The sequence below is a fragment of the Oncorhynchus nerka genome, linkage group LG13 (genome assembly GCF_034236695.1).
Source record: "Oncorhynchus nerka isolate Pitt River linkage group LG13, Oner_Uvic_2.0, whole genome shotgun sequence".
Taxonomy (NCBI): Eukaryota; Metazoa; Chordata; class Actinopteri; order Salmoniformes; family Salmonidae; genus Oncorhynchus; species Oncorhynchus nerka.
The window spans coordinates 47,385,306-47,409,323 of NC_088408.1; the positions used below are offsets into that span (position 1 = coordinate 47,385,306).

The window sequence follows — 24,018 nt, forward strand, 5'->3', positions numbered from 1 at the left end:
TTATCAGTGGTCTTGTATATCTTCCATTTCCTAATAATTACTCCCACAGTTGATTTTTTCAAACCAAGCTGCTTACCTATTGCAGATTCAGTCTTCCCAGCCTGGTGCAGGTCTACAATTTTGTTTCTGGTGTCCTTTGACAGCTCTTTGGTCTTGGCCATAGTGGAGTTTTGAGTGTGACTGTTTGAGGTTGTGGACAGGTGTCTTTTATACTGATAACAATTTCAAACAGGTGCCATTAATACAGGTAACGAGTGGAGGACAGAGGAGCCTCTTAAAGAAGAAGTTACAGGTCTGTGAGAGCCAGAAATCTGGCTTGTTTGTAGGTGACCAAATACTTATTTTCCACCATAATTTGCAAATAAAGTCATTAAAAATCCTACAATGTGATTTTCTGGATTTTTTTTCTCATTTTGTCTGTCATAGTTGAAGTGTACCTATGATGAAAATTACAGGCCTCTCATCTTTTTAAGTGGGAGAACTTGCACAATTGGTGGCTGACTAAATACTTTTTTGCCCCACTGTAGGTATGCACGATAGCTTTGACAACGGTTTTTAACATCTGTGTTAAACTAGACATTGGGCAGATATCAATGTTTGCATTCTTAGCTAATATCAGCCCGATTCCAATATGTTCACCGATATATTGTGCATCCCTAAATTACATTTCTTCTAAAATGAGTGGCTTTGTGGCACGAAGTGATGGTTGTATGGTGTTGGAATCGGCTAAACTTTAAACATTGAGATATTAAATAAATGATAGAGACAAAGCCTTGAATATAAAGAGTTTGTAAAAAGCCAGAAGGCTTTGGAATGTGTTTGATGGAGGAGAGGAGAGCGATGTGTTGATATAGGGAAGACAGATTGATATCTGTGGAGTAGGTGAAGGAGGGGTTGAGGTCAGGAGGTGAGGGATGAGGTCAGTTTCCCTTAAGGGAGTAATCAGGGTTGGTATCTGGTTACCTTCTTTGCTGTGGAGAGCCATAAAATGTAAGGATTGAAGGGAAAGAGGAGTGTCTTAGTAGGATGCATATAAACTGTGATGTCTGAAATATTTTGCTGTCTGTTTACAGCTGTACAGAACCTCTGGGGAATGATTAAACTTGATTAAAGCTTCTGTAGTGTCCGTGAGTTATTTACTCTGATAAAATAAGAACCTAACAATGGGGGCTTTGTTTATGGCTCTATCACTTCTTAAGTGTCAAAGGAACTGAAATTAAAAGGAATGAAAGCATAAACAAAAGATATACAAAATATAGTTTTCACACCAAAATCATTGAATTGGACTGTATTCTATATACGTCCAAGGTGACCCTATCATTGCGTTGTCTAATGTCATATCTAGGGTGTTCCTAATGTGTAGTGTTTTGCTTAGAGCACTATCATAAGTTGATAACTCCTACAGCTTCAGGGATGACCTATGGACCTCTGTGGATAAACTGGATATGTAGGTGTAGAGTCAATGGCCTCAGAGTACATTTTAAACTTACTAAGGCTGGTATTTTTTTCAGACCCTTAAGTGAGCCGAGCATAAATCCTCATTGAATGTTCTGTTGTACGTGTGCGTTTCTGCTTACATAAGCGCACATGCCAAGGGAAAGAACCAAGTATCCTGCTAGGTTGCAACCTGTTCAGAATGGGTCTGATGTCATTAGATAATCTCCAGGTCAATGCTTGGAGGTCAGTAAGAATTGATGTCGACCTCAAGACATATGTTAAGGGGACCTGTAGTAGGTTTCCTACAAGTCACTGTGTCTTACATCATTGTAGTGGTGATAGGTATGAAGGAGTCTATTTCATAGCTATGTTATCTACGGAGGAGCTAACCTCACGACGGAAGTACTCTCTAAGCACTGAACCAGTCGTATGCGGTGTGATCATGGTTCATGACTTCTAATAACTTTCCTCCTGAATGGAGGGTTCTATTTATTAGTGGCATGTGTGTTGACCATCAGAAGAGTGTTCTGGAGATTCCCTTACATGTGTTGCAATCTGAGTGACTACTAACTCCTCTGTCACTATTTATCAATAGCAATTTGACTTATGAGGTCTCTAATCCTCTTACTGATTGTTGCTGGACTGACTGTGGTAGCATTGGTATTGGTACTCAAGGGGATCAGTTATCCCACTGATTTATTTTTAAATATTATCCTACCGGAACACATGATTAAAGTACTTTACTAGTTGTATTGTAGTTGAAACTACATATAGCAAGGCATTGCTATTTTTTCTATTTGTTTTGGAGGTGAAAGTCCACTGGACTTCTTTTACAACCAGTGTGGAACACCTCAGTAATATCTTAGATGTGTTCTAAGATGATCCCCAGGGGAGGGGCCTGTCTGCTCCTCACTGTTCTCATAGGGGAGTTTACAACTAGATTTGTTTTCTGCTCTGACGGCCTCATACGGTGTTGCACATAGTCTCGACCCTCCCCCCCCCCCCCCCCTCACCGGCCTCGATGAGGCTCATCATGGGTCTGGGCTACTATTCACCCTTTCTGGCTCGGGACCCCCCCACCAGCAGTTGGTGTTGGTATCCGAGGCACAAACGAAAAGGTCGGACCCTATGTGCAAGTTGTCAGCGGCCGCGTTGTTATGAGAATGGCTGAAACCTTTCGATCAAATCTCCTGGTGTTTGTGCTTCAAAACGCTCAGTGGCTGTCGAGGCCTGTCAGTCACCACAGCGTCCGCATGTGGCAACCTCTTCAGTACCTGCGAACTGAGACGAGGATATCTGTCTGTGATATCGCAATGTGTTTTACCAGTGGGAGTCATTGGGTCAGTTGCTGCACTTACGGCGTTAGTGTTATTTTAAGGGATGACAGTCCCCAAGAAAGCAGAAGATGTATCATCGGAAGCAGAGTACACTCTGCTCATTGATGTGTTTCTTGCTGAGACGGCAGCAGTGCTTGCGCACGTGTCCTAAGAGCAAGAGAAGTTAATCTCAATTACAGTATTGCACGGCTTCAAGGAGGAGGGAAGTTGCTCATTCTCAGAGACTCGAAATGATGAAAATAATGGTCAATCAGGTTTGCTGATGGAATGTGTCGAGATATCGTAATAACTCCTTGGATCGGATTCTGCACCAAGAGGTTTCTAAACATCTTTTTCCCAAGGGGTGCTTTCGACAGATACCGCATTGCAGCTAGCGTTAGGGGAAGACAGTGTGGTCAGTGGAGAAGGCACTGTGACCTGTGACCATACATGGTTGGTTTTCCAATCCATCAGTGGGAGTAACCGATCCATCAAATCTGCTCCGAGTAGCAAGGTTTCAGATTCGAGTCTGGTAACATACACAGGGTGAACGAGCGATTCGTCCTGGAAGTGTAGTTTCAGCATGACTCTCAATGTGAGAGGCGAGGTAGTCTGAGTGACCCTCGAATTGTAGTTTCGCCCCATTCTACTTTTAACCAACGTTTAGTTGGCTTCAAAACCCTTTTGAGGTCATCGAACAATGTTTGAGAGATGAGCGATATTGTCGCACCTGAATCAATTAGCGCATGACAAGTTAAGCAGTCCCTCGGGACTGTTTCCAGCTATGGCCGCTTAGAGTCGCGTTTAGTGGACATATTCCCCACAAAGTGGAGTGGTTGTTCGCAGCGACGTGACGTGCCATTTCTGTTCAAGGTGAAAGCGGATCGACTTTTCGGATTTTGAGTGGGCTTGGCTTTAACAAGACTCTTGACCTGGTTCTTTATTTGACAGTGTTAGTCAGTGAGCTATCGTGTTTGCGAGTCGCAGAACCACTAAATTCTCATTTCAAAGCTGTGGCAAGTTTAGCGTAGTCATTAAGCACATATTGCTGTTGTAGACTAATTAACTTCGTCATGTGTCTATTCGATGTTCGCTTCAACAGGTAAACCCGGTCAGAAACCGTAGCGTTCGAGGAGCCATCCAATGCGTCCTCTATGTCAGCTAGAAACGTCTCAGTATCGTTTGGCTGACCTGGAACGGGGTCAAAAGTGGGGAAATTCTTGACGAGATTGTCAAGGCGTTCCACGCAAAGTGGGCGGAGAGGATTGGCTTCATCCTGTGGGGAAATTGCTGCCGAAAGGCCAAGAGGAGAAGCCAAGCTTTGGCTTTGTTGGCGAAGAGGCACTATATTACTCAGTGCCGAATGGCCAAGAGCAGAAGACTGAGGGACACATGAGGGAGGCAAAGTCTGAAACCTTGGTTGGGTAGTCACGCTGTAGCACGTGACCGTTCTGGAATTCCACCAGATTGTACCTAAGGGTGATATTCTGCTGCACTTGCTCCTTTTGGTCTCAAACTTATCTGTCATTGTTTGCAGATAGAGGTCTTAAGTACGGAGCGAGAGATTCAGTGATGAGATTTCCTCCGCTTGCTTAAAAATCACTATTTTCATTTTCATCACCTGAGTTCTCTCATCATTAATTTGGTCAATGACTTCAATGAGTTCTGCTGCCCTGTCATCCAACTTTGTAATTGTGCTAATTAACTGATTGTCTTTGGTCTGCAGCATTTGTAGTAGAACAGTGTTACTTTGAGTAACGTTCAACAAAACTGCATGCATGTTATCAAGTTGAGTGCTCTTGTTTGTAGATAACTCGTCAGATTTAACTAGTTTGGCGTGGACATTGTCATATTTAGTTTTGGCTAAATCGAGTTGTTCCTGTAGAAAACGATTTTGTTCCTGTCAAAAACGATTTTGTTGAATAGTTTGTGCTCGTTCATCGTCATAAGCTGCAATTATCGTCATAAAATGCAATTACATTTAATTGTTCAGTTTTCAAACGCAGTTCCATAGCTAGCAGAATTTTTCCCTTTTCTTCTTTTGTCATTAGTTTCCTGGTTCTCTCCACCTGTCCCTTTATGTCTACCGTTTCCTGCTCATGATTGGACCAATGCCAATCTTGGATGGCAAGACATCAGGGTTAGATTTTGGAGAGCGTTTGTCGTGATTTCTACTGTTTTTCCTCTAATAGCATAGTTAGGGTTGGTATTGCTGTGAAGGTCAGAGATCAATCCTGTTATGGGTGAGGGTTCACTAATTAGCAGAGGAGTGGGAACCACTCCCTCTGATAGCTTAAACATTATTAGAACATTTGAGAGGATTATTAAATTTTTTCCTGTTTTTCCAAAGTTTGGTTTTGGAATACGTTAGACATTAATGAACCATCAGTACTGTGACGTGAATGAATTTGCAAAAACAAATTGACTTGATTAATTAATGATTAATTAATAATTAATGTATAGGCAGCTGGGAATTAAACTTTAGTTAACCTGAGAAGTTGGTTCATCTAGGTTAATATAGGAAAGTTTAAAATGTCTCATTTAATTGGAAGAACCTGAAAAGGTATGTTCGACATTTTAACTTATTAAATTGAACGAGACAATGGTATCCAATCAAATGAGATTGTCTGGATTATCATAAATGTAACCAGTAGAGCAAATGTTATGGTACATTCACCACTAGGTTCACTTATCCCTAAGGCCGAAGCCACATGGGATTCCTGCTTGAGGCGAGACATCATTCAGTACCGGGTAGTCCTAAATGAGCTTTGCAAAAGCAAATTTGACTGATAAATCAATGTTAATGATAAATCAAACCTGTATTTGTCACATAAGGCACAGCCTTCCCCAAGTCGTCCTCCTCGGGATGTTAGCAAGACTGTGGATGTCTCTGCTATTCCTACTGAATACCATGACCTCCTAGAAGTGTTCAGTAAGGCACGTGCTACTTCCCTTCCCCCGCACCATCCTTATGATTGTGCCATTGACCTTCTCCCAGGCACTACACCACCTCGGGGTCGGTTGTATTCTCTGTCTGGCCACTGGGGCCGTCCTTCTGCATTTCCTGCAGGCGCAGGGTTTTTCTTTGTGGAGAAGAAGTACAAGAGCCTGGGCCCGTGCATTGACTACCGGGGAATTAACGATATCACTGTCAAAAATGGTTACCCCCTACCTCTCCTCTCCTCTCCTCGGCATTTGAACCTCTCGAGGGGGCTACCATGTTTTCCAAGTTGGACCTTCGGAATGCCTACCACCTAGTTCGGATACGCGAGGGCTATGAGTGGAAGACAGCCTTCAACACAGGCAGTGGACATTTTGAGTACCAGGTCATGCCGTTTGGACTCACCAACGCCCCCACTGTCTTCCAGGCTTTGGTCAATGATGTGCTTCGGAACATGCTAAACCAGTTTGTGTTCGTCTCCCTGGAAGACATCCTGTTTTTCCCCCCTGATCTGCCCAAGAACATGTACTCCATGTCAGACAGGTCCTTCAGCGCCTCCTGGAGAACTAATTGTTTGTGAAAGCCAAGAAGTATGAGTTCCACCGCTCTTCTATCACCTTTCTGGGATATGTCATTGCTGAGGGCAATGTTCAGATGGATCCTGGAAAGGTGAAAGCATTGGTGAGTGGAGTTGCAATGGTTTCTTGGGTTTGCAAACTTTCTACTGCCGTTTGATTCGGGATTACAGCACCCTGGCGCCCCCCTCTCGGAACTCACCTCCCCCAAGGTACCGTTCAAATGGTCTCAAGCTATTGACAAAGCCTTTGTGGACCTGAAGCATCGGTTCACAACAGCACCCATTCTCATCCATCCGGAACCCCTCGTGTGATTTTGTGGTGGAAGTGGATGCTTCGGATGTTGGAGTGGGGGCCATCCTGTCCCAGCGATCTGCCCAGGACCAGAAGCTTCATCCCTGTGCCTTCCTGTCCCATCGTCTCAATCCTGCTGAGAAGAACTATGATGTTGGCAACCGAGAACTCCTGGCGGTGAAGATGGCGTAGGAGGAGTGGAGGCACTGGCTGGAAGGAGCAGAACAGCCATTCCTGGTCTGGACCGACCATAAAAACTTGGAATATCTCCGTACAGCCAAGCGCCTCAATTCAAGGCAGGCCCGTTGGGCCCTCCTGTTAACCAGATTCAACTTTACCTCAACTAAACTTTACATCAACTTTACTGTCTTCCGGATTCCATCCCCAAACTAACGGTCAGTCAGAGCGAGCCAACCAAGACCTGGAGACCACCTTAAGGTGCCTGGTCTCAACTAACCCCACTACCTGGAGCCGTCAACTGGTCTGGGTGGAGTATGCCCGGAACACTCTTCCCAGTTCTACCACGGGACTCTCCCCTTTCGAGTGCTCCATGGGTATCAGCCTCCACTCTTCCCTGAACAAGAGCAGGAGGTCAGCGTACCCTCGGCCCAGCTGTTTGTCCGCCGCTGTCGACGTACCTGGAGAAGAGCCAGGGCGGCTAATCTCAAGACCAACTCCAGGTATCGTTGACAAGCGGACCGTCGCCGGACCCCAGATCCCCGCTACCGCATTGGGCAGAGGGTATGGCTTTCAACTCGGGACCTGCCCCTTCAGGTAGAGTCCCGCAAGCTGTCTCCCCGTTTCATTGGTCCTTTTCCCATTTCCAGAGTCCAGAGTTCCACTGCTGTCCGTCTTGTGTTACCCCATACCCTCCGTATTCACCATACCTTCCATGTGTCTAGGATTAAGCTATCCTTTGTCACTGTCCTTTGTCTTCTGTCTCCAGGCCCATCCCTCCCCCCGGGTTATCAGTGGCCAGCCAGCATATACAGTGAGACCACAGGGCAGGGATTTCCAGTATCTGGTTGACTAGGAGGGTTATGGCCCGGAGGAGAGGTGCTGGGTTCCTGCTAAAGACATCTTGAACCACGGCCCTCATCGCCGATTTCCTGGTCAGCCAGGTAAGGTATGCGCCCAGGTAGGACGCCAAGTGGCGTCCCTAGGGGGAGGGGTACTGTCACGCCCTGATCTGTTTCACCTGGCCTTGTGATTGTCTCCAGCCCCTCCAGGTGTCGCTTATTTTCCCCATTGTATTTATCCCCTTGTTTCCTGTCTCTTTGTGCCAGTTCACCTTTTAGTCAACCAGCAAAATTCTGGACTTTGTACCCACCTGCCTGACCATTCTGCCTGCCTTGACCTTGAGCCTATCTGCCACTCTGTATGTCACAAATGTGTGTATAGGTGGCAGGGAAGTCAGGAGCAGGAGAATAAACTCGGTAAATGGAGTAATAAAACAAAACATAACTCCAAAACCATAAATACAAATGAAACAAATTGGGTACGAGGACCCGTCGCGCACCAAATATAAACAACACGAAACTGAAACAAGAAACAATCTCTGACAAAGACATGATGGGAAACAGAGGGTTAAATACACAACATGTAATGAATGGGATTGAAACCAGGTGTGTAGACAAGACAAAACCAATGGAAAATGAAAAAATGGATCAATGATGGCTAGAAGGCCGGTGACGTCGACCGCCGAGCACCACCAACAAGGAGAGGCATAGACTTCGGCAGAAGTCGTGACACTGTACCTTCTGGACTCTGATCTGGTTTTGACCTTTTTGCCTGTCCATGACCATTCTCTTGCCTACCCCTTTGGATTAATAAACATTGTAAGACTCCAACCATCTGCCTCCTGTGTCTGCATTTGGGTCTCGCCTTGTGCCTTGATAGTTGTCGTGTCTTTGGCATTATTAAATCATTTATTTTATCAAATAAATTCTCTGTAATTATTATTACGTGATGAAACTAATAATGTAAATGCAATTAACTAGGAAATCAGGGCACCAAGGAAAATCTTCAGATTACAAAGTTATAACTTTGGATATCATAAGGATTTTGGTTGGATATCATAAGTAACCACTTGTTAAACGTGATCCACGTTAGGGTGTCACCTAAATAATTAATTGTAAAAGAAATCTACTGGCGATTCTTCACCCTCAGGGGTTCACTGATCACAGAAAGCTGAAATCAAACGGAAGTGCAAAGGGTTGGACTTCCGTCGTGCAAAAGACGGAGGAATTTCAACATGACACAGAAAAAACAAAATGACTGCTTTCCCTTTGTTAGCTTAGCATCTCGTGCAAGCTAATCCTACTTTTTACACTTTCAAGCATAACATAGGATCCCCTTAAACAAGGGAACGGTTTTACTAGTAATGTCTTACGTTCAAACCCTTTTCGGCGATCTTCTTCGCTAGCCCTAAGTTACCGGAACTCGATACACCTGTGCCCTACCCACGCTACTGCAAACGCAGGGGACCAAGATTTATTGCTTGGTCAAGCTAATATATCCTCAAATTTCAATTGGCTGGCCCTATGTCCTCGCTCGGGAAATTAATATCTGAAACACGAGAGACAGAAATAGCACCTTTGGCCCAACGCGTCTATTTGTCAAAATTCTATAAGTAGCTGGATCGTGTCCTAGCACTTACAAATGTAATCACTAACTTCACAACTCATAAGCCATTCTGACGTCATCAGAAAAGCGAAACCGGGACAACTATGGGCAACACACACACCACACAGCACTATTCGTGTCTAACGCAGTCTGTTTGTACAGTAATCTGATTGCACAATTAATATATATATATTTAATTAAATTATGAAGATCTCATTCTATTTTAGATTCCTCACAGGAGGCACCAACATGGCATGTCTGTGACTATCATTAAATGTGAAGACTGTTATTTTATCAAATCAATTCTCTGTGTAATTATTATTACGTGATTAAACTAATCATGTAAACTTTAATGAATTAGGAAGTTGGGGCACCACGGGAAAATGTTTATAGAGTCTCTATTTCCCGAATTGACTCTTCAGATATCTTCATATCTTATCAATTTGTCCTCTGTTAATGAATTATGAATTGTTACCTCATTAGTCTCATTCCATACATCATAAAATTATTGGTTATCTGAACAAACTCTAGTTTTCATAATGAATCAGCAATATACAAAATGGCGTAATTATTTATTTACTAACTAAATAATCACACAGAATTACCTAACAAACGAACAGTAGATACTGGTATCTAACAATGATAGAAAGTCCCTAGTGGGCTATGCCGATATGATGGCTTGGTAGCCAAAGGAAAGGGGTGGGGACTGAGAGAGAGCGGGAAAGACTAAATGGATTCACTACACACAGTCTATAATTATATTAATTGAAATGCTAATCCTTTGCACATGAACGGCCACTCATTCGAGAATAATTGCAATGTACAGTTGAAGTCAGAAGTTTACATACACCTTAGCCAACTACATTTAAACTCAGTTTTTCACAATTCCTGACATTTAATCCAAGTTAAAATTCCCCGTTTTAGGTCAGTTAGGATCACCACTTTATTTTAAGAATGTGAAATGTCAGAATAATAGTAGAGAGAATGATTTATTTTAGCTTTAATTTATTTCATCACATTCCCAGTGGGTCAGAAGTTTACATACACTCAATTAGTATTTGGGAGCATTGCCTTTAAATTGTTTAAATTGTGTCAAACTCTTCAGGTAGCCTTCCACAAGCTTCCCACAATAAGTTGGGTGAATTTTAGCCCATTTCTCCCGACAGAGCTGGTGTAACTGAGTCAGTTTTGTAGGCCTCCTTGCTCGCACACGCTTTTTCAGTTCTGCCCACAAATCTTCTATAGGATTGAAGTAAGGGCTTTGTGATGGCCACTCCAATACCTTGACTTTGTTGTCCTCCCCCTTTTTCCTCCAAATATAACAATGGTCATTATGGCCAAACAGTTCTAATTTTGTTTCATCAGACCAGAGGACATTTCCCCATAAAGTACGATCTTTGTCCCCATGTGCAGTTGCACACCGTAGTCTGGCTTTTTTATGCCGTTTTTGGAGCAGTGGCTTCTTCCTTGCTGGTTATGTCGATATACAGTGCCTTGCGAAAGTATTCAGCCCCCTTGAACTTTGCGACCTTTTGCCACATTTCAGGCTTCAAACATAAAGATATAAAACTGTATCAACAACAAGTGGGACACAATCATGAAGTGGAACGACATTTATTGGATATTTCAAACTTTTTTAACAAATCAAAAACTGAAAAATTGGGCGTGCAAAATTATTAAAAAATTAATTTTGATTTATTAAAAAAGTTTGAAATATCCAATAAATGTCGTTCCACTTCATGATTGTGTCCCACTTGTTGTTGATTCTTCACAAAAAAATACAGTTTTATATCTTTATGTTTGAAGCCTGAAATGTGGCAAAAGGTCGCAAAGTTCAAGGGGGCCGAATACTTTCGCAAGGCACTGTAGGACTAATTTTACTGTGGATATAGATACCTTTGCACCTGTTTCCTCCAGAATCTTCACATGGTCTTTTGCTGTTGCTCTGGGATTGATTTGCACTTTTCGCACCAAAGTACATTCATCTCTAGGAGACAGAAGGTGTCTCCTTCCTGAGTGGTATGACGGCTGCGTGGTCCCATGGTGTTTATACTTGCGTACTATTGTTTGTACAGATGAACGTGGTACCTTCAGGCGTTTGGAAATTGCTCCCAAGGATGAACTAGACTTGTGGAGGTCTGCAATTTTTTTCTGGGGTCTTGGCTGATTTCTTTTGATTTTCCCATGATGTCAAGCAGAGGCACTGCGTTTGAAGGTAGGCCTTGAAATACAGCCACAGGTACACCTCCAATTGACTCAAATGATGTCAATTAGCGTCACCTGACATGTTTTGGTCTCAGAAATTCAACCATTTGCAACCTTGGCTTACGCCGTGGTTTAGTGTGAATTGCGCCACGAGTGGGTTTTATACACTTCAGAGAAAAGGGCGGTCCATGGCGCCAGCGTAATATCTATGCTCACGTGGCCGTGGCCGTGGCCATTGATTTGGTAAACTTTTTATGAAAAACCCATACTCTCATTTAGAAGGTTAACATCACATTACATCTTTTCACAAATAGTTTCCTGTTTAATCACATCCGTTTCACAATATTTAGATGTAAACCTGATAGCTGGAAAATGTACACTTTAAGAGATACAGTTATGTGTGTTTCCTGTTCTTCATGAGATCACCACATGAAACACAATCTTCATAACTGTCCTCTAAATGTCCACAGACCATTCTCACATTCTCAAAAGTAGAAATATTGTTTAATTCTCCCATTTTGTGGATTAGGAGTTTGGCCAAGAGAGGTTCTTTGTTCTGGTAGACTCTCTCAATACGGCATGGTAGTTTCTACCAGGTATTTATGACCTGTCATAAAGTCATAAAACTGGAGAGAGAGAGAGGAGGGGGGCTATAATCCTCCCTCATGGCATTTCATGACAAATGTATGCTACTCCGATGCGTTCTGCCTACAACAAAATCTCTTGCATAGTTTTGTTTCGGTATGTTGCATTGATCGTGGTTAATACTGTGTTGATTCAATCACAATTGCCACAGTAAAGGGAAACCCTGATAGTGTTAACAGGGAAAACGCTAGAACTGTGGTCACCCAACTTTTCTGAGGCAAGATCACTTTCTGCATCAAAATACAAGCCGCGATCTACTTCTCAGAATTGTATTTAACATTACTTAAAAAACGTAAGCCTATACAATATGAACCAATTAAAAACAGTACTGTAGCAAGTAAGTATGTGTAGTAAGCTATAGGCCCAATACAATATCACTGCAAATTAACTGTGCAAAATTGCCCTACTAATGCATTATTGTTCGGGCCATTTTAAGTTTGAGGTAGGCTATATGATCACACCGGTAATAGATCCATTGTTGTATTACTTGTGAGGCACAGCTGAGTGAGCATACATTTAAATAATGAGCTTTTATTTTGTATTTTACTGGGCTGATGGTGCCTGCATCTAATGGTCAGTCTCATTGGAGGGAGAGAGCAGCAGACTGAGGGTCCGCCTCTCAACATCCCGCCGCTCTCCCTTTCCTCCACTGACACTGGCCAAAAAGGGACAAAGTCTTACAGCTGATGGTGACTCGAGTCACACCGCATGCACAAATGACTGTAGTTACTCCCACGAACAGAGAAACTCAAATAGTCCTCAATATTAAAAAAGGCCCAAAGCCACTAATAATAACAACAATGCAAGCCTAGAGATATACTTTCCTACTCATTCATTACTGCTGCAGTGTTTGTTGTAGCACTGAGTGGAGATAGGAAGAACGTGCATTTTATGGCTTATAAAAGTATTGAATACAAAAGTGTTGACAGTGAAGAGTAAGAACTTAAACAAGAGCTCATTCATAAGAACAGCATCTCTTTGCTGTATTTGTTGACAGCCTCTTGCTATTCATGTTTTTAACCGTTTTAAAATCTCACAGTATCAATTTTGCTGTAGCTTTCTTTTATGCCTGCTACGATACTGCAGACACCGTAATCTGAGCCATCAGATTGGCCAGCGGTAGGCCTATAGTGCACTTGATTTGCTCTCTGGGCCCTCAGGGAAGGTACCTTCAGATGCATGAAATGGTTCGAAATGGCAACAGGTCGCCTACGCGATGCGCAAGGCAGCTGAATTGGGTGCACCTACCATCAACAGGGCTTTATTGTTGAGTTTATTACGGAAATGATTGATTAGGAATGCCTTGGAGATCGACTGGTTGGTGACTACTGCTCTAGAAAGTTGAGTGAAGGGGCAGCCTCTGGGCTACTGCGCGTGTGAGCAGTTTAGAGGGAACATTTGGCGCAACTCAATATTAGTAAGGTGTTCCTAATGTTTGGTATACTCAGTGTATATCTCATCATAAATATACACTATAATCCAGGGAGAGAGTGAGACCCTGGTAATCACAACATATACAATCAACGGCTTTATCTACAACTCTAACTCCAGGAATGGATTCAGAGGATTTATACAAGGCTTCAACCAACTAACAAATGAATGTTTCGGTGACCTGCAGGACTTCACCATGACCCTGTATCTGAGGCACTACTGGAAAGATGAGAGGCTGTCCTTTCCCAGCACCACCAATAAGAGCATGACGTTCGACGGGCGCCTGGTCAAGAAGATCTGGGTGCCTGATGTGTTCTTCGTCCACTCCAAGAGGTCGTTCATTCATGACACCACCACTGAGAACATCATGCTCAGGGTGTTCCCAGACGGACACGTGCTCTACAGCCTCAGGTGAGGAAACTGGAAGCAGCAGCTTCGTTTTGTGTCATTTCGACAGAACTCAGTTGATCCACATTTTCCCAGCACACATTTACCCATTTCATAGAATCATACTTAACTACGAGGATGTAGCATGTTGACATTTTTGTGTTTTCGTCGTCGTGGATATAAAGATGTTGTGTTTGAATCCCAAGGGTGACGGTTACTGCTGCCTGTAACATGGACTTCAGTCGTTTCCCTCTGGATTCACAGACCTGCACCTTAGAGCTGGAGAGCTGTAAGTAGTGGTACTCTGACTGTCTCACACTGTGCTATGGAGGGATTTGGTGTGGCGGTACAGTACATTAGGCAGATTTCAATTAGAAATGCATTTCTGTTGTCTCCAGATGCTTACACGGACGAGGACCTCATGCTGTATTGGAAGAGTGGGGATGAGTCCCTGAGCACGGATGACAGAATCTCCCTGTCTCAGTTCCTCATCCAGAAGTTTCACACTACCTCCAGACTGGCTTTCTACAGCAGCACAGGTAGAACCACAAATCATCTCTGAGGGACGGATAAGAAAATGTATTGTATAAAAATAATAATACAAATGATGACTGGATGTTGCTGCATTTACTTCTCAAGAAGTCAACATTCATTTGAATAACAAAATTGAAGAATATTATCTAACTGTGTGTACGGATATTTGTTTGTGACAATTTCACTGAATCCAAATACAGTCCATTGTTGTACAAATACATCTTTAAGTTCTTCAGAGAAGCAAAACCCATTTTCATATTTTTGGTGATATCTCACGTGTCTTTCACTTCTTCTCTCCAGGCTGGTACAACCGTCTGTACATCAACTTCACCCTGCGACGCCACATCTTCTTCTTCCTGCTCCAGACCTACTTCCCTGCGACTCTGATGGTCATGTTGTCCTGGGTGTCGTTTTGGATCGACCGCCGGGCCGTACCGGCCAGGGTCTCATTAGGTAAGATACACTCTTAGAAGAAAATATTCTACCTAGAACCTAAAAGGGTTCTTCAGCTGTCCCTGTGGAGGGGAAACCTTTTTCTAACAGTGTAGATGGATTGGTTGGTTCATATCTATGAGGATACTTCCTTGAGTCTCGTGTTCACACGGACGTTGTGGTTGTACTTTGCTCCAGGTATCACCACGGTGCTCACCATGTCCACCATCATCACTGGAGTCAACGCCTCCATGCCCAGGGTTTCCTACATCAAAGCTGTGGACATTTACCTCTGGGTCAGTTTTGTGTTTGTGTTCCTATCGGTGCTGGAGTATGCTGCCGTCAACTATCTGACAACGTTGAGGGACGGGAAAGATCGGAAGCTCAGGGAAAAGGCCAGAGAACAGGTAAGGCTCTTACTATGCTATACTGCTCTTCTTTATGTCCTTTCAGCATTTTTCCTAGTCTGATCTCTCTTTCTTTCTCTTTATCTCTCTTCTGTCCTACAGTCCCTGGGTCTGGCGAGAGAACAGGTAAAGGTCCTCATCATACCACACTGAACTACAAGTCCTTTCATTGTTTCTCCTACTCTGATCTCTCTTTCTCTCTCTCACCCACCTGTCTCTCTCCCTCCCTCCATCTCTCTCTCTCTCTCTCTCTCCGCCCTACAGTCGCTCCCCTGCACATGTGGCATGTCCCACACCGGGACCATGATGGCGGACGGGACCTACAGCGAGTCCGACACCAACAGTCTAGCCGGGTACACCAGGGCCCCAGCTCCTGAGGACCCCCCGGAGAAGCAGGAACGCATGGTGGTGCACATCTCCTTGGACAACGAGTCCACGGCGGCAACCAAGAAGAAGACAGGCTTCCGCAGCTTCAGTTTCATGCAGAACACCCACGCCATTGACACCTACTCCCGCATGATCTTTCCTGGATCCTACATCATTTTCAACCTCATCTACTGGTCTGTGTACTGCTGAGGCTCTCCCGGACAGCCTTGTTAGAGTCAGCAGAGAGACAATCTACTGATGTTGCTGTAACAGATGAGACAGGACTGTTATTTAACTCTGACCGACAAAACTGATTGACTCAAAGTGGTAATGGCCTCCGTAATGCACATTGAGGTGATGGAGTTCTTATAACACCTGTGCTCACCAGCAGCACTCACAAAAGGTTTTCACAAATCTCTAGATGGATAACACCATTCTATCCTCACCATCAGCTACAACCATGTTACTACTTGACTCAACTGTACAGCTTTCCTTTTTTTGCTATATAAACTATTTGCGCAACCATGCAGGTCCAAGCACAACTATGATGAATTTTATACTCATGGCACTGTCTTAGCAGGAAAACTGTGTCTGTATTACTGACAGTATACGTACTTCTGAAAATGGACTAAGCGTTGCCCAAGCTTGCCTCCTTAAGCAGAAAACAGAAAGCTTGATCCATAATGTGAGGGTTTGACCTCTTAAAATCGACTATGTTGATTTGGCAAGCATCAGTTGCTCATGAGAAAATTGAAACACAGCCACAGACTCATGAGCAAATTGACAACATAGACACAGAGACTCATTTGAGCCAGAGACTCTGAAACAAATTGAAACACAGCCACAGACTTAAAATCAGACTATGTTGAAACACAGCCAGAGATGAAACACAGCCACAGACATCATGAGCAAATCATGGCAAGCACTCATGAGCAAATTGAAACACAGCCAGAGACTCTCATTGAAACACAGCCAGAGACTCATGAGCAAATTGAAACACAGCCACAGACTCATGAGCAAATTGAAACACAGCCACAGACTCATGAGCAAATTGAAACACAGCCACAGACTCATGAGCAAATTGAAACACAGCCACAGACTCATGAGCAAATTGAAACACAGCCACAGACTCATGAGCAAATTGAAACACAGCCACAGACTCAAATTGAAACATAGCCACAGACTCAAATTGAAACACAGCCACAGACTCACATTGAAACCAGAGACTCATGAGCAAATTGAAACAAACACTCAGCAAATTGAAACACAGCCACAGACTCATGAGCAAATTGAAACACAGCCAAGACTCATGAGCAAATTGAAACACAGCCAGACTCATGAGCAAATTGAAACACAGCCAGAGACTCATGAGCAAATTGAAACACAGCCAGAGACTCATGAGCAAATTGAAACACAGCCAGAGACTCATGAGCAAATTGAAACACAGCCACAGACTCATGAGCAAATTGAAACACAGCCAGAGACTCATGAGCAAATTGAAACACAGCCACAGACTCATGAGCAAATTGAAACACAGCCAGAGACTCATGAGCAAATTGAAACACAGCCAGAGACTCATGAGCAAATTGAAACACAGCCAGAGACTCATGAGCAAATTGAAACACAGCCAGAGACTCATGTCTTCTAGGAATGCACCAAGTGTTATTATTTTTAACAGCTGATCATGATTGAGCAAACCACACAAAAATCTAAATCTACATTTATACAAGCTGGCAGATCTTCACTTAGATTACAGTATTTCAGTATTTATTTAATTATTTATTAATGATCTATTTATTCAATTATTTATTCATTTTAGGCCTATCAATTTACTTACATAATAAATGTTTAGTGCAACTAATATGCCATTATACCTTAAGTTGTTAAAAACCATGCATGGGGCTTAATAGGTTTTTTCATGGTTGGCCACAGAAATTGTGAGGGCGGGTACCATTAATGAATGCTTATGTTAACTATCATTCAGCTTGTTTCAGGAACTCAATGTTATCCACCAATTAAAGAGTTGTTTCTGTTTGTATATTACTCAGAAGGGGGTTTTCAAGACTTATAAACCTTTATCAGCGATGTAATGAACTTGAACAGCCTTAAGTGAACTGGTTTCACGGTGAAATCTTTTGTGTTTGTTTGTTTGATTGACTGTTTGGATTACAAGTGACTGCATATTGCTTTTTGTATCCAGTATTCTATCCAACCAGTATATTAGTACACATGGTATTGTATGTAGTATGTAGATAGCCACAAGCATGAGCTGGATTTACTAGGCATCCAGATTGCCACTGTAGATATGTCAGCCTGTTGGACAAATGCTCAACCAACGCAAATCACCTCATACAGATGCTTGTCCACAAGCTTGCGCAACTACTGTAGACTGATTATTGTCACGTCAAAACATTTAGAATGTATGCTTTTTTTTGGAGCAGATTTCTAAATAAAGGCTTTAAGCTAAAAGCATGTTTGCAGTCAATGTGTTTGAGCATGAGTCGTGACCATACATATTTTGCTTGCCTGTTCTCAATCTAAAGACAAGTCTGTAACCGTTATCTTTCAATTGCTGGGGGCAGGGTTGCAAAGTTCCAGTAACTCAAAATTCCCAAATTCTTTCAAAAAAATCCCCAGATGGAAGATTCCCTGATAAGCAGGAAATCTGAAAAATTCTCCAACCAGGATTTCGGGAAAACCTGTGAATTTTGGGAAAGCTGCTGGATTTTTGCAACCCCAGCTGGATTATGTCATTGTTTCCTTATGGATGAGGCAACATTACTAAGGACTATGAGATAAGTTGACTGGAAATACAGCATTCACTTTTAAGAATAATGTGTTTCTGAGACAGTCTTGCCATGTGATGTACATCTGTCTGTCTGTAATCCAGATTTTAGAGAGCATTCATAGCACATTTAATCCCCAAACAAACAAATCAAATTAGCCTCAGTGAGAATGTCTAAGCTGCCCCCACCTACACAGCCGCTATATGTGTCTCTACACTGAGTGTACAAAACATTAGGAACACCTTCCTAATATTGAGTTGCACCCCCCTTTGTCTCCAATGCTTCCCAAATTGGCTGGATGTCCTTTGGGTGGTGGCCCATTCTTGATACACACGGGAAACTGTTGAGCCTGAAAAACCCAGCAGCGTTGCAGTTCTTGACAGACTCAAACCGGTGCTCCTGGCACCTACTACCATACCCCATTCAAAGGCACTTAAATCTTTTGTCTTGCCAATTCACCCTCTGAATGTCACACATACACAATACATGTGGGATCATAGCTTTCACCTGGTCAGTCTGTCATGGAAAGTTCCTAATGTTTTGTACAGTCAGTGTATATTACAACATAACATTGTAACATAATGGAGCTACAGTACAGTTGCCTATTGCCTACATATCCCTTTCAGCAGGGTATGCCTGATATAGCATTGACCAATCAAGTGAGGCCCAGTGGTTGACCTACTGAACATCATAGATGTCATGTGATATGGCTAACTCATTCTGTCACGTCCTGACCTTAGTTCCTTTTGTATGTCTCTATTTTAGGTTGGTCATGGCGTGAGTTGGGGTGGGCATTCTATGTTTTGTTCTTGGGTTTATATTTCTATGTGTTTGGACTGGTATGGTTCCCAATCAGAGGCAGCTGTCAATCATTGTCTCTGATTGAGAACCATACTTAGGTAGCCGGTTTTCTCACTCTTGTTTGTGGGTGGTTATTTTCTGTTTCAGTGTTTTCAACTTACGGGACTGTTTCGGTTTTCCTTTATTCGCTTGTTTTCTGTGTTCAGTGTAATAAATATGACGAACACTTACCACGCTGCACATTGGTCCGATATTTCCTACTCCTCCTCAGGCGAAGAAGAGATTCGTTACACATTCAGCAGAAAAATGACATCACTGTCATTGAGCCACGGCACAGTTTGATCCATTGTCCTCTGTCTGCAGAGAAACAACTGCTGTTTCTGGTTAACTGGCATTTATGCAATATGCTAAACCCTGTTATGTTACAGTGATGCCTGTTACATGGTGTAATCTGTCTACAAATGTTGTCTATTGTTGACTCATCAGATGACCGCTGTCTGTGGTCCTCAGTAAACCAGTAACAGATGGTGAGGGGGCTTGGAATCCCATTTGTAGTGAGGATTGGATGCCCATTTGTAGTGAGGATTGGATGCCCATTTGTAGTGAGGATTGGATGCCCATTTGTAGTGAGGATTGGCAATCCAATCCTCACTACAAATACACCCTAATACAGGGCTTAACTATTATGATTAGGCAACTCTTTGTGTGTGTGTTGGTTCTATCCTTGTGAGGACCTGAAATCCCCAAAAGTCACTACAAGAATAGTCTCTATGAGGACAAGGCTACTTTAAATTTAGGAGTGAGGTTTAGGGTTACAATTATGGTTAGGGTTATAATTAGTGTTAGGGTAAGTGGTTAGGTTTAGGAGTTAGGTTTCGGTTATTGGTTAAGGTTAGGGTAAGGGTTAGAATATAGGGTTAAAGTTAGGTTTAGGGTAAATAGAATTTTGAGTGGAAATACATTGTAGGTCCTCACGAGGATAGACGAACATAATGCATGTGTGTGTGCGGAATTTGTGTTGAAAAAAAATGCAAACACAAATTCCCTTTACAGATTAATGATAAGATCTATGTTGAATTGTTCAATAGCTAAATTGATACTCATAGAACCATTATGTGGGTTTGGAATTCAGTAGGGGATTTTACCATTAATTGCTTTGTTAATTCCATTGTTTACCCAAGTTACCAAAGTTGATGAAATCAGCTTGAAGTATAATATAACATATTATAAGTATAACATAATTCATATTCATACAGTATATTGTAAAAAATATTTTAACAAGCATCTACAGTAAACATACTATTGTATTATGCCATGCTCACTGTCATATTCAACAGAACCATCATCATCAGTTGACAATTGGTTAGTGCAGATTAATTTCTAATGAAGAGAGATGAAAAAAAAAACGATGTAATGTCATGCGGTTGGCTTTGCATCAAGTGCTGCAATCTTCCGCCCACCAAATCCAGATGAATTATGTGTGGGGAGAAGTGATTGGGGAGGTGGGAGAAAATCTGTCAGTTCAAACCATATTAAACTGCCACACATGCTATGAAAGAACTGCAACACCATTCTAAATGATTTATGTCATGGGAGACATATTGGATTACCTCTGTGATAGCTGATGTGTTGAGCTTTCTGAAGCTATGGCTACTTTGTCATCACCCAGGTGGGTGATACACATTGGTAGCAGTGGATAGGGTGAGTTTCCCCCATGTGCAAATCATTTTAAGCATCTGTAAAATCATTTTATAATTCCAATCAATTGTTCATTGCATTTAAAAAAAAAAATTAAAAACGTATTAAATTAGATATATACAGTATCTCATAAAAGAAGACCTTGCCATCAGGTACTTTTCTATCTGGTAGGTATTTCTGTAAGACAAATTTCCACTCTAAAACTTGTTTTAGACCATGCCGCCCTCTATTGGTTGAAAGTTATGCAATAGAATGTTTGTTCAAATGAAATCCAAGTGTTCCCTGTAGTCTTGTGTGTGCCAGTGCTCTGGAACAGCAGGTGGTGGTGCTATAACACTATGCATTGCACTTGTAGTGTACACTGCGGTCATTGAGAACTACTGCATTTTACATCCTGATATCTTGAATACCGGGTTAGGGTTAGCGTTGAACCGGGATGTGGACATTAATCTAGGGGTTAGGGTAAGGGTTTTAGTTGAGGCTGGTTTAGTGTTGAACCGGGATGTGGACATTAATCTAGGGGTTAGGATAAGGGTTTTAGTTGAGGCTGGTTTAGTGTTGAACCGGGATGTGGACATTAATCTAGGGGTTAGGGTAAGGGTTTTAGTTGAGGCTGGTTTAGTGTTGAACCGGGATGTGGACATTAATCTAGGGGTTAGGGTAAGGGTTTTAGTTGAGGCTGGTTTAGTGTTGAACCGGGATGTGGACATTAATCTAGGGGCTAGGGTAAGGGTTTTAGTTGAGGCTGGTTTAGTGTTGAACCGGGATGTGGACAGCTAGGGTTAGGGTAAGGGTTTTAGTTGAGGCTGGTTTAGTGTTGAACTGGGATGTGGACAGCTAGGGTTAGGGTTAAGGTTAGGGTTGTGGTTGAGGGTTAGAGTTACCTTGGCTCCAGCTCCAATCTTAACCATAACCCTAGCTTCATGTCCACATCCCAGTTCAACTCTAACCCTAGCTTCAACCCTAGCAGCCTGTTTAATAAAAAACACAAACATGGGTTAGGGTTGAATCTTACATAACTTGTAGCCTATGTAATGCCACATACAGTAATGGGACAGCTCATATCATGACACCATGTGCATCAGAGAACATGAAGTTAGTAACTTACAAATCTTTTCTGCAGAGAAATATTGGCTTTGCCCTGTGGTGCTGCCCTAAAACCATAAAAAAATGTCTACATCCCTTTTACTATGTGTGGTGCTGACAGCCAATCCCTAAATTGTGTTGATGCACCCTTGTGACTCTGCCTGGCCTGAACAGATGCTGCGTTTTAGTATGTTAATCTCAGATTTCAGTTTGGCACATAATAGTATTACGCTCCCTGTGTTTTAGCCTATTCAGACACTTCCAGGTTCTGTCCTGATCCTGTTTGCAGGTCGGGATAGTCTAATGATACAGTAGTATCAGGAGTATACTTATAGTACTATCAGAAGTACACAATGAGCGCAGGAGTGCAGGTGCATACTGCTACTCCTCCATAAGGAGTATAGGAATATACTGCTAATCTTCCTTAAGGAATACAAGAGTACAAGAAGGGGAATAGGCTTTGTCATGCCCTCTGCACAACTGTCTTGGTGTGTTTGAACCATGGTAGTTTGTTGGTGATGTGGACACCAAGGAACTTGATGCTCTCAACCTGCTCCACTACAGTCGGTGAGAATGGGGGGCTGCTCGGTCCTCCTTTTCCTGTAGTCCACAATCATCTTCTTTGTCTTGATCATGTTGAGGGAGAGGTTGTTGTCCTGGCACCACACGGCAAGGTCTCTGACCTCCTCGATGTCTCATTGTTGTCGGTGATCAGGCCAACCACTGTTGTGTCATCTGCAAACTTAATGATGGTGTTGGAGTTGTGCCTGGCCATGCAGTCATGAGTGAACAGGGAGTTCAGGAGAGGACTGAGCACGCACTCCTGAGGGCCCCCATGTTGAGGATCAGCGTGGCTGTAGTCAATGAACAGTGTTCTCACATAGGTGTTCTTTTTATCCAGATGGGAAAGGGCAGTGTGGAGTGCAATAGAGATCTGTGGATCTGTTGGGGCGGTAAGCAAATTGGACTCAGTCAGGGACAGGTTGAAAATGTCAGTGAAGACACTTGCCAGTTGGTCAGTGCATGCTCGGAGTACACGTCCTGGTAATCCGTCTGGTTCTGCGGCCTTGTGAATGTTGACCTGTTTGAAGGTCTTACTTAGATCTGGTACAGAGAGCGTGATCACACAGTCGTCCGGAACAGCTGGTGCTCTCATGCATGTTTCAGTGTTACTTGCCTCAAAGCGAGCATAGGAGTAATTTGGCTTGTTTGGTAGGCTCGTGTCACTGGGCAGCTCAATGGTCCCTTTGTAGTCTGTAATAGTTTGCAAGCCCTGCCACATCCAACGAGCGCCGGAGCCGGTGTAGTACGATTAAAGCTTGGTCCTGTATTGACGCTTTGCCTGCTTGATGGTTCGTCGGCGGGCATAACGGGATTTCTTATAAGCTTCCGGGTTAGAGGTCCCGCTCCTTGAAAGTGGCAGCTCTACCCTTTAGCTCAGTGCAGATGTTGCCTGTAATCTATGGCTTCTGGTTGGGGTATGTATGTACAGTCACTGTGGGGACGACATCATCGATGCACATTGATGAAGCCAATGCCATTGGAGGAATCACAGAACATATTCCAGTCTGTGTTAGCAAAACAGTCCTGTAGCTTACTTAGTACCTGCTTCATCTGACCACTTTTTTTATTGGCAGTCACTGGTACTTCCTGCTTTAGTTTTTGCTTGTAAAGCAGGAATCAGGAGGATAGAATTATGGTCATATTTTCTAAATGGAGGGCGAGAGAGAACTTTGTATGCGTCTCTGTGTGCGGAGTAAAGGTGTTCTAGAGTTTTTTTCCCCCTCTGGTTGCATATTTAACATGCTGGTAGAAATTAGGTAAAATGGATTTATGTTTACCTGCATTAATTAAAGTCCCCGGCCACTAGGAGCGTTGCCTCTGGATGAGCGTTTTCCTGTTTGCTTATGGCGTATACAGCTCATTGAGTGAGGTCTTTGTGCCAGCATCGGTTTGTGTTGGTAAATAGACAGCTACGAAGAATATAGATGAAAACTCTCCTGGTAAATAATGTGTTCTACAGCGTATCATGAAATACTCTACCTCAGGCGA

General features: G+C 42.9%; 1 protein-coding gene across 1 annotated transcript in view; it reads left to right on the top strand.

Moving 5' to 3' along the window:
- The window catches only part of LOC115139589 (gamma-aminobutyric acid receptor subunit rho-2-like), a 44,839-nt gene extending 28,474 nt beyond the window's left edge, over nucleotides 1-16,365 (top strand). The window contains exons 4-10 of the mRNA XM_029677146.2: nucleotides 13,657-13,880; nucleotides 14,063-14,145; nucleotides 14,255-14,395; nucleotides 14,691-14,843; nucleotides 15,021-15,229; nucleotides 15,332-15,355; nucleotides 15,494-16,365. Of these exons, the coding sequence (XP_029533006.1) occupies nucleotides 13,657-13,880; nucleotides 14,063-14,145; nucleotides 14,255-14,395; nucleotides 14,691-14,843; nucleotides 15,021-15,229; nucleotides 15,332-15,355; nucleotides 15,494-15,805 (1,146 nt within the window). The 3' untranslated portion in view covers nucleotides 15,806-16,365. The remainder of the gene's footprint in view (nucleotides 1-13,656; nucleotides 13,881-14,062; nucleotides 14,146-14,254; nucleotides 14,396-14,690; nucleotides 14,844-15,020; nucleotides 15,230-15,331; nucleotides 15,356-15,493) is intronic.
- Nucleotides 16,366-24,018: the final 7,653 nt, after the last annotated feature.